The 11,301-nt window shown below is 50.6% G+C and overlaps 1 protein-coding gene across 5 annotated transcripts; it reads left to right on the top strand.

Moving 5' to 3' along the window:
• Positions 1–298: 298 nt before the first annotated feature.
• SYNE4 (spectrin repeat containing nuclear envelope family member 4) lies at positions 299–4,870 on the top strand. 5 transcript variants are annotated; one of them, XM_065925926.1, is made up of 9 exons: positions 299–495; positions 904–1,054; positions 1,841–1,984; positions 2,181–2,375; positions 2,447–2,695; positions 3,772–3,849; positions 4,003–4,166; positions 4,532–4,590; positions 4,683–4,819. In XM_065925926.1, exons 1-8 carry the CDS (start codon positions 368–370, stop codon positions 4,569–4,571), a joined length of 1,149 nt encoding a protein of 382 aa, XP_065781998.1. In that variant the 5' UTR covers positions 299–367; the 3' UTR covers positions 4,572–4,590; positions 4,683–4,819. The 5 variants fall into 5 exon arrangements, 4 of the variants coding, with proteins under 4 accessions (XP_065781998.1, XP_065781997.1, XP_065781996.1 ...); XR_010661697.1 differs by having other exon boundaries at positions 4,003–4,590; positions 4,683–4,766; XM_065925925.1 differs by lacking the exon at positions 4,003–4,166 and having other exon boundaries at positions 4,683–4,870.
• Positions 4,871–11,301: the final 6,431 nt, after the last annotated feature.

The following is an 11,301-nucleotide window of genomic DNA, read 5'->3' as shown; positions in this document are numbered from 1 at the left end:
GCATGCACATGCAGACGTGGGTTCCCAGTTTGAGAGATCTGGGTCTCAGAGTGGCTCAAAACTTGGAGCTCTTGAGCGGGCAGGGTCATATCTGGAAACCCCTTAGTTGGGTGGAGTGAGCTTGAGAGTCAGCTACTGGTATACCAGGGAGGAAGGAGTTAAGTGGAGCTAGGGTCACCTGAGCTGGGCATCAAATTACCTGGGTCCAGGTTCCACCTGGAAGGAGGTGAAGCTGAACCTGCCCCTGGGCTTCTGGCTGCCTCAGGCCTGGGTGAGTCCTACTGAGGAAGTCTTCTAGGAGACTGGGGCTAGGAAAAGGGCTCCTGCTGGGGGTCCTTACCGACTCTCTGTCCCCAGGCTCCCAAATATGGCCCGGCCCCCACCTCTGGGCCCTAGATCCCCCTCAGAGCCCTTCAGTCACCCCCCCGGAGCCCCTAGGGAACTGGACGCTACTGGAGACGCAATTTGCATTGCATCTGGAGAGGAGAGCATCAGGTAGGGGCTGGGGCTTTAGAAACTGGGGTCCAAAGTGGTGGGGGCATTAGCAGGGGCCCTTGAAGGGTAGGAGGTATTGTGGCCAAGATCCCCTGGGGACATGGGAGAGGTAACCCGGGACAGGGGTGGGGTAGAGTGAATAATGCGCACCTAGACTCACCTGCTGGCTCAGATGGTAAATCGTCTGCCTGCAATACGGGAGACCCAGTTTCGATCCCTGGGTTGGGAAGGTCCCCTGGAGAAGGAAATGGCAACCCACTCCAGTACCCTTACCTGGAAAATCCCTTGGACAGAGGAGCCTGGTAGGCTACGGTCCATGGGGTTGCAGAGTCAGACACGACTGAACGACTTCACTCTCACTTTCACTTAGACTCACCCAGGGGCCTGTCACTGTCCTCTACCTCCCAGGTCAGAACAGGCCCAGAAGCTGGGGCAGGACTCCTTGGACCCTCCAGAGCAGTTCTGGGGTGGGCCGAGGGGCCTAGAGCCTGTTGCTGACCTCCCCAGGTTGCCAGCGCCCTCTTCTCTTGAGGAGTCAGCTGGAGCCAAACACCTAGAGGTGAGCTGAGGTGACCTGGGCCCCTGGGCCAGCCCCCACCTCCTGTCTGTCTCCCAGAGTCTGGCCTCCACACCAGGGATGAGGCGATGATTCCGGAAAAGTGTTGGCCAACTGTGTGGGGGTGGGATGCTCTAGACAATGATTCTTGACCTGTTTACTACTTCATATTTTATAAACTGAGAGAGAATTACATGTTAATATTTTATTTACTTATTTATGGCTGTGCTGCTGTCTTCACTGTTGCATGTGGGCTATCTTTAGTTGTGGAGAGTTGTTATTATTGTTCAGTTGCTCCAATGTGTCTGACTCTGTAGTGGGGATGCTTTCTAGATGTGGTGCATGGGCTCAGTAGTTGAGGTGTGGCATGGGCTTAGTTGCCACACAGCATGTCTTTGGACCAGGGATCGAACTCATGTCCCCTGCATTGGCAGGTGGGTTCCTAACCATTTGACCACCAGGGAACTCCAAGAATTATCTCATCACTGGCCCTGGTGTAGCCCCATTCCCTGTGGGAGTAATTCGGTTCCATTACCCCTGCCTCTTCAAGACCCCCAGGCCCTATATGGACAAGTTTCTAGAAGCCTTGAAAACCTGGAGAATTTGAACTAGAGGTTCTCTGGCCTGACTCCACTGGGAAGTTTCTCTAGGTGGGAGTGGCCTTGGGGCACACCCACAGATGAACTCTGCTGCAGAGAAGCATCCAGAAGGCAGAAGCCTGGGTGCAATGGGAGTGGGAGCAAGGTCCCGGTTGGCTCACCGGCCCTGACTCAGCCCTGTGTTCCCCAGCACCCCATCTCTGGCCGGGAGGTATTGGAGGCTGAGCAGGACAGTCTGCATCTTTGTCTTCTGGGGCTGAGCCTCTGGCTGCAGGACTTGGAGCGAGGCCTGGGGCCCTGTGTGTCAGCCCAGAGCAGGATGGTCCAGCTGCAGGTGGGTAAGGGCCTCAGGATGGGGGCCAGCTTCCCCTGGAAATGGATCTCTTCCATGTTCCCCATGTCTGGATGGGAAGAGGGTGGGGGTAGTAACTCTAGTCCTAGGTCTCTGGTTTTCTGGTGTGTGTGTGTGTGTGTGTGTGTGTAGGCAGCGGGGTGGGCTGTATTGATGATGTTCAACCATGTGTACCCAGGCTCTACAGGCAGACCTACGTGGGGCAGCTGAGCGTTTAGATGCACTGCTGGTGTTCGGTGAGGGGCTGGCGCAGCGCAGTGAGCCTCAGGACCGGGCAACCCTGGAGCAGGTCCTGAGGGCCTTCAGAGCCCACCAAAACAGCATCTTCCGGCAGCTGCGGCGGCTGCAGGCCCAGCTGGTCAGCACCAGCCTGGTATGGTCCACCCTGGCAGTCCCTGGCGTGGGTGCCAGTCTCAACCCTCATGACCTCTGTCCTCTGAGCAGGTGTTGGAGGAGGCCAGCACACTGGAACAGGACTTGGAGTTCGAGGGGGACTCAGATAGGCTGGGCCCTGGTGGGGTCTGGGGGCCCTGGGCACCCAGTAGCCTCCCCACACCAGCAGAGTTGGAATGGGACCCGGCGGGGGACGTTGGGGACCTTGAGCCTTTGGGGCGAAGGACAGCCCGGATGCCAGGGGCTCCGTGTGAGCTGTGTGGCCACAGGGGCCCCCAGAGGAGAGGACAAAGCCTGGAGGTGAGAGCAGGTGGGGTGACCTCCTCCCCCAAAGCAACCATGAGACCCTCTGTGTGTCTCCTCGCAGGGTCCTTGCCTTTCAAGAAGGCCTTCGAACCTCTGGCTCTGTCTTTCTCAGTGTCTCTTTCTCTTTTGGTGTCTTGGTGTTCTCCTTCCGGGTCTCTCTGTTGTATCTACATTCCCTCATTTCCTCTCATTCTCCCCCTCACTCACCCCACCACAACCACACTACCCTCCTGGCTCTTCAGACATTTCAAATACACTCCCATCTCCAAACCCCCAGCTCACCTCCTCCTTCACTCCAGTCTCTCCTCAAATATCACCCCTTCAGAGGGACCTGCCTCAGAACATTATCACTCCTTATCCTCTTACTTGTGCTTCCCTGGTGGTTCAGCTGGCAAATAATTCGCCTGCAATGCAGGAGACCCTGGTTTGATTCCTGGGTCAGGAAGATCCACTGGAGAAGGGATAGGCTTACCCACTCCAGTATTCTTGGGCTTCCCTGATGGCTCAGCTGGTAAAGAAATCTGCCTACATTGTGGGAGACCTGGGTTTGATCCCTGGGTTGGGAAGATTCCCTGGAGAAGGGAGTAGCTACCCACTCCAGTATTCTAGTATTCTGGCCTGGAGAATTCCATAGACTGTGTAGTCCATGGGGTCACAAAGAGTCGGACACGACTGAGCGAAAAGTTAGTACCTAACAGTACTTACCACATCTTGACATTATATATTTACTAAATTACAATCTGTCTCTCTCCTGCTAGAATATAAACTCCATGTATGCCAGCATTTTGCCTGCTTCTATGCCCACTGTGTCCTCAACTCCTAGAACAGTACCTGGAGTGTAACAGACTCTCATTAAATATTTGTTGAGTGAATGAATAAATAATGTCTCTCTTCTCAGGTTTTTTTGTTGTTGTTGTTTTGGGGCTCTGGCCCTCTCTTCATCTCTCCCTGAGATCTCGCTCTTCCCCCAGAATCTCATCTATATGACACCATGCTGCCATTGTAGCCCTTCTTCAACTTTGTGTCTGTCACTGATTCTCCCAGGACCCCACACTTCTCTCTCCCCACAGGACACGCTCATGTCGGGCCTCAGCCACCGGAAACACATAGCAAGTCACCAAAGACAACCCCTGCTCCGGAAGTCTGGAGTGAGTTGGTCCTCAGCCAGGTGTATCACTCAGGAATTTCGATAGCAAGTGACAGCAACCCAACCCTGACTGAATTACACAAAAAACGGGGATGCTGGGTTGTTGTTTTCTTCCCCCTCTTAACTGACGAGTCCAGGCGCTGTTGAATTTCAGACCTCAAATACTGCCAGGGCGCAGTGCCTCCCTGTCTTGGGCTCTACTTCACGGTGGATTTCTTCTCAGCAACACGGCTGCCCCAGCAGCTACACGTTCACTTCCCACTGGCTCACTCACCCCAGGAGAGAATGCTCCGGACTTAATGGCAGCAAAAGTTCTAGGTCAGACTCCCGCTTCGCCACCAATCACAGGAGCCAAGCTGACGGAGGGCTCTGATTGGCCAGATCTGGTCACATGCCTAGTCAGGGCAGTAGAATTGTGAATTCAGAAAAGTGGGGAGTTATGATACCTTCCTCTCCAAGTTGAACCACCGTTACCAGGAAAAGGGGGACTGCATGGAGGGCAGGCACAGACAGACCTCCCCTACATTCGGAGCTATTCCAAGTCCCATGGGGGCTTGAGGATGGAAGGGGTGCTAGGAAAGGAGGAGAAATAAGCCCAGCTCTTCCTGTCCATGGTAGTAAGGTAAAGAGCACGTTAAATGTCACTTCCACCCATTCTGCTACTGGTGACTCTCTACGTTTAGGACAGGACGAGGCAAGCATCTTCCAGTCTCCAAGATGTGATGCTGGAGGCAGACCCTGGGTAAGACGTCTGGGAGAGGAATCTGGGGGTTGGGGAACAGGGCTCATGGTGGCACCCACTGGTAACATTTAACACTGTATTTCCCTTCACAGAGTGCCCACTCCTGCATCCAGGAGACCTCTGACCTTCTTCCATCTCCTCCTCCTCTTCCTTTTCCTGGTGGGTATCACATTGTTCCTGCCCATGTCAGGGGGTTCCTGCTGCTCTCCTGCCCAACTGATCAGGACACCTTGCCTGGAACTCAGCTATGTCAATGGTCCCCCTCCAATGTGAGAATGCAGTCCAGATATGTGTAATAAATAGTCACTGTTAAAGGACATGTCTTAGTCTGTTTGGGTTGCTATAACCAAATAACATAGACCGAGTGGCTTAGAAACAAAAGTTGGTTTCTCACAGTTCTGGGTGCTGAAAAGTCCAAGATCAAGGTGCTGATAGATTGTCTAATGAGGATCCAGTTCCTGGTTCATCGATAGCCATCTTCTTCCTGTGTCCTCACATCAAAGAAGGGCCAGGGAACTCTCTGAGGTCTCTCTCTCTCTTTTTTTGTTTTTGGCCACATGGCATGTGGGATCTTAGTTCCCTGACCAGGGATCGAACTCACACCCCCTGCATTGGAAGCATGGAGTCAATCATTGGACCACTAGGGAAGTCCCTCTTTGGGGTCTCTTAGAAGGGCACTAATCCCTTTCATGAGACCTCCACCATCATGACCTGATCAGCTCCTAAAGGCCCCACACCTCCTCACATTGAGGGTTATGAGTGTTGAGGGGACACAAACCTTCATTCTATAGCAGGATGTGTGAGGATACTGGATGCTTGAAATTGACAATCTTTGTATGACCCTGGTACCTCTAGACAACCCCCTCCACAGAGCCCTTTGCCTTGAGCACAGAATATAGAATTGAATCAGCCCATCTTGGGCTGGGTTCCCCCAGACCATCAGACAAAGATTCAAGCACAGATAGTTTTTTGTTTTTTAAAACATGGTGTGTGTGTGTATATGTATATATATAATGTATTTTTATTTAATTATTATTTATTTGTCTGTGCTGGGTCTTAGTTGCAGCATGAGGGATCTTTAGTTGTGTCATTTGAACTCTTAGTTGTGGCGTGTGGGATCCAGTTCCCTGACCAGGGATCAAACCTGGGCCCCCTGCATTGGGAGAGCAGAGTCTTAGCTACTTGACCACAAGGGAAGTCCCTCAAGCACAGGTAGTTTTTTTGATGGGGTGATCCTAGGCAAATTGATAGGGGAGTGGGAAGTGAGCCAGGGAAGGGAGTCAATGAGCTGGTTGCTTTTCTGGGCATTGGCATGCCATCCCCCTAGGGACCTCTGGGAGATTGTGGGACACACAAGAGGTGAAGGATTTGTGGCAACGTACCAGCTCTCATCTCTCATTGACTCAGGATTAATCCTGGAGATGTTAACTCCCCAGTACTTCCAGCCTCTTCTGCCTGTAAAGACCCTCAGGCAAAGAGGCACAGGTGCTTTCCACAGGCTACTAGAGGGATGCAGGTGTAGAGGAGGGGTAGAGGGATGTTGGTGGGTTGCTGACAGCACTTGCTTTAGCCCCTGACCTGCATTCATCCAGGTGCTCTGTTCAAACACTCTACATGGTGGGCTCCCAGGCTGGCCATCACTGACTGGACTGTGAAAGCCTTCTCCCAGGTCACCAAGCTGAACTGCCAGGGCTCAGTCCTGGAGTCCAGTCCCCAGCCTCAGGCGTCTAAGCTTATCCTCTCCCAGAGCTTAAAGTATCAGGACAAGAGGTGGAGCAGAACCAGACTCAAGAACAAGAGGCAGGAGCCCCATGCTAGTCTCCTGGATGCTCACTTAAAACAGACACCTCCTTTAATTCTCACAACCACCCAATGATGTGTCCCTGCTTAACAGAAATGGGAAACTGAGGCTCTAGAGGGGAAGCCACTAGCCTGAGGCCACACATGGAGCAAGTGAGTGAAACCCAGTCTCCATAGATTTAAGGCTAAGATAGTGAGCACCCTATGCAGGAGGCCCAGGTTCCTCTCCTGGTTAGGGAACTAGATCCCACAGGCCGAAACTAAGAGTTTGAATGTTGCAACTAAAGATCCCACATGCTGCAATGCAGACTGAAGCTACCATGTACTGAAACTAAGAGTCCGAGCGCCACAACTAAAAAAATAAAAAAAAGTGCCCGCATGATGCAACTAAAGATTCTGCATGCCACAACTACGACCCGGCGCAGCCAAATAAATAAATATTTAAAGCAAACAAAAACAACAGTAATTTCTTTAAAAAAAATTAGGAATTAATAATTAATTTTTGTAGGTAACTTAAAAGTTCAGGACTGCAAGCACAGCTGGATCCAGGGGCTCAGTTCTTTCCTGTTCTGGCTTCAGTCTTATCCAAATTGTGGGGAGTGCCCCTCGAAACCGCCAAGCCTACATCCCACCAATTTAGCAGTCAATAGAGAGGTGTGTGTGTGCTTAGTCGCTTCAGTCCATAGGATTCTCCAGGCAAGAATACTGGAATGTGTTGCCGTCCTGCCCTCCAGGGAATCTTCCCAACCCAGGGATCAAACCCAAGTCTCTTATGTCTCCTGCATTGGTAGGCGGGTTCTTTACCACTAGCACCACCTGGGAAGCCCAATAGAAGAGTTGCAGTGAAGTGAAAGTCTCTTAGTTGTGTCCGACTCTTTGTGACCCCATGGACTGTGGCCCACCAGGCTCCTCTGTCCATGGAATTCTCCAGGCAAGAATACCGGAATGGGTAGCCATTCCCTTCTCCAGGGGATCTTCCCAACCCAGGGATCAAACCCAGGACTCCTGCATTGCTGGCAGATTCTTTACTGTCTAAGTCCTGAAGCCAGCTCCTCTGGTTAGTGCCACATGCTTCACTGGGGGCTGCAGTCAGCCTTGGTTGTACTAAAATGGGTAGGGGGGAGTAGTTCTCAAAAAAAAAAAAAAAAAAAAAATCAGGGAGCTGTTACCAGAAGGGGGAATGGACCCTGGGGGGTGGAGGGCAGGAAGCAGCAGATCCTCAGAGTAATTCCACATTCAGGGAGAAGTCTGTGCAAACCTGGGTCTGTTCTCTTTCAACTGCCAGACCAGGTCCTGTCCGCAGCTGAGGAGGAGGCATGGTGTCCCTGGGGTCACCAGCAAACTGGATGGATGTGCAGAGTCTTGGCAGTATTGTCCCAACTGATTGAGTAATGGAACAAATCCATGTCATTCACTCAGTCATTTACTACTCACTGAGTGTCTGCTATGAACCAGGTCAAAGAGCAGGATTATGACCGTGAACAACACAGGCTAAAATCCTGGTCCCTGTGGAGCTGACATTCTAAGGAGAGAGAGACGAACGGGATCGGTGGGATCTTGCAGGTGACCTGTGGCTCCTCGTCCAGTATGATGAGTTTCCCAGAATTCCCCAGGGCCCCCTGGACCACCTCATGCACCTGGTCGCCCTTTTGGGAGAGTGGAGCTTGTGACCCAAGACAAGAACATATTCTGGTGACCTGTCATTACCGACAGGGTGGAGATCAGAACCTGTGAGGGAGAGCAGATGGTACTATTTTGAAGGTCAGGAATTTAAATTGATTGCTAAATCTGTGAGAAAGTTATGCATGAGAGATCTATCCAAGTCTCAGAAAATACAGGCTTTGCTTCTCTCAAATCTCTTGTAAAAATGTACCCTGTGTGTGAAGATATCTGGTGTCCAAAGACAAATGACCAGTAAGACACTGATACTGTCATTATATATATGACATTGTCTTTTTGGTAACTTTTTGTTTTGTTTCAAATTCCTGAAAAGCTTTAAGACTAGTAACAAGAAACTCTCACATACCCTTTATCCACCTTCTTCATCAATTGTTAACATTTAACCCCATGGGCTTCACCATTCACACTCTCAGTAATATATCTATGCACATATTTTGGAACCATTTGAAAGTAAGTTGTAGATATGATGCTCTTTACTCCTAAATACTTCAGTGTATAGTTTTTAATGTCATAGACACTGTCATACACAATTAGAGTACAGTTGCTGGATTCAGGAAATTTCAACACTCAGTTCCATTTTATTATTAATCCCCAATGCATATTCCAAATTATTCTAACCCCCTAAGTCCTTTATAGCAATTTTCTTAGATCAGGAGATTCTTTGACAGGTTGAGAAGCAGTGACCCTGTCCCTGAGAAGAGAGAAAACAGCAGCAGACACAGACAGGACCATTGGGGGTGCTTTAACATCAGTACATTCTGAGATAAGGGCTTGAGTGAGGTGGTTTATTTGCGATGTGATCCCAGGAGGCGGGAGGCAGGGAATGAGGAGACACAGAATGAACAGGGCAGAGGCAAAACAGATGCTTATGGTGCAGGAGCCACTGTGAGTACCTGGGGCTCAGTCCCACCAGACAATAGGCAACTGGGGCACTTAGCCAGTGACTGCTGTCCCCCACAGGCTGCAGTTTGCTCCTGAGGGCATTAACCCACCTCTCAGAATTCCTAGAAAGCCCTCAAGCAGAAGAGCAGAGATGCAGGGGCTCAGAGCAGGAAGCTGGCAGTCTCTTGGGAACCCTCCTCTGCAGCTACAAGTGAACTCAAGTAGACAGGAGGGTTATGGGGTTGGCTCATCACTCTCTGCTGCCGCAGGTATTTAATTCACTGTATCATAATGGTGACTGCACCATGAAATTAAAAGATGCTTGCTCCTTGGAAGAAATGCTATGACCAACCTGACCGTGTTTGCAAAAGTAGAGACATCACTTTGCCGACAAAGGTCTATATAGTCAAAGCTATGGTTTTTCCAGTAGTCACGTGAGAGTTTGGACTATAAAAAAGGCTGAGTGCCAAAGAATGGATGTTTTCAAAGTGTGATGTTGGAGAAGACTCTTGAGAGTCTCATGGACAGCAAGGAGATCAAACCAGTCAATCCTAAAGAAAATCAATCCTGAATATTCATTGGAAGGACAGATGTTAAAGCTCCAATACTTTGGCCACCTGACGCAAAGAGTCGATTCATTGGAAAAGACCCTGATGCTGGGAAAGACTGAAGGCAGGAGGAAAAGGGGACGACAGAGGATGAGATGGTTCGATGGCATCACTAACACAATGGAGATGAGTTTGAGCAACCTGAGGGAGATGGTAAAGGACAGGGAAGCCTGGTGTGCTGCAGTCCATGGGGTTGCAAAGAGTCAGACACAACTTAGCGACTGAACAAAAACATACCATAACAGCTGCATGAGGGAGACACTATTGTAGTTAGTATGCCCATTTGGTAGATAAGTGTGTTGAGGCACAAGGAGGTTAAATCACTTACCTCTGATCACGTAATCAGTAAGTGTTAGAACTGTGATTCAAACCTAAGCATTCCAGTTCCAGGGTCCAAGCTCTTACTCACCCGACATTCACCCTGTAACTCCCTTCTGACCAGGACACCCAGCCCCAGTGAGAACTCGATCACTGCCTGTGACCCTGCCAGAAGCTCCCATCCTGGAACTTATTAGGACTCAAGCTCTTGGAGCCAGGAATGAGGAGGAGGAAGAGGAGGGAGATGCAGGTGAAACCCTAATGTGGGCTGGATGGGTAGGACTTAAACACCACTAGCCACTTTCAAGATTTCAGTTTATACTATGAAATGCAGCCAGGCCAGGATTAATAGCAACACCCTGGTGGAAGAAACTGAGGCGGACAGATGAACATGGACATGGAGGCTGAGTACCAACCAGAGACAAAGCTGAGGTAGAAGCCACTTACATGAACCGCACAGCCTGGGGCTCTCCAGGCGCCAGCATTTCTCCCCTTCACCCTCTCCAGCCTTTACCCACATGGTCCCCCTGCTTAGAAGCCTATCCCTACATTCTGGCAAACACCTCGTAATTCTTCAGATTTCAACCTCATCTTATAACTATTTGAGTATCTGCCTCCCGCACTGGGATTGGGGCAGAGACTGTGTTTCTCTTTGGTCCATCCTACCTTTGGGGCTTCCCAGGTGGTGCAGGGGTAAAGAACCTGCCTGCCAATGCGGGAGACCCAAGAGACGTGGTTTCAATCCCTGGGTTGAGAAGATCTCCTGGAGTAGGAAATAGCAATCCATTCCAGTATTCCTGCCTGGAAAAAATACTATGGACAGAGGAGCCTCGCAGGTTACAGTCCATGGGGTTACAATCAGTCAGACATGACTGAGCAGCAGGCATGCCGTGGCATCCTACCTTTGAGCTGAGCGCTGAGTTCCTTTCCTGAGGTCCTCCTCTCAACTGCTTTCTACTTATTTAATGGGTGCAAATACAGCTGAGGGCTACAAAATGCAACACCTCAGGGAATGTCTAGGGCATGTCCCTGTGGAGACATGGGAAGAGGTATGTCTGTGGCCTAGGGGTGCATCTCTCCTTTTCTATCCCTAGGCCTTGCTAACAACAATTCCAGCTTGTAGCTGAGGCTGGTCTCCTTAGCCAGAGGTTTGAGGGTCCCACTACTACCGCAAGGGTTACCAGCCAGGCCCCCTCAGCTCCACCATTCTTCTTCTGCCTCACTACCTTCCATTAAGGGGTCAACAGGGGCTTCCTTGGGGGTCAAACCAGGGTGGGTTCCCTCCATGGATTTGCCCAGGAGAAAGAACTATGCTGCTCCAACCAATCTGCCATTCTAGAGGGTTCCCCACACCCGTCCCTTGCCAGAGGGTCACTTCTTGATAACCCTCAAAATCCCCAAACACATCAAATCTTTACCACCA

This window comes from Muntiacus reevesi, chromosome 2 (genome assembly GCF_963930625.1).
Source record: "Muntiacus reevesi chromosome 2, mMunRee1.1, whole genome shotgun sequence".
NCBI classification, from domain to species: domain Eukaryota; kingdom Metazoa; phylum Chordata; class Mammalia; order Artiodactyla; family Cervidae; genus Muntiacus; species Muntiacus reevesi.
Note: the sequence above shows the minus strand (reverse complement) of the source record. Positions and strands in the feature narration are given on the sequence as shown.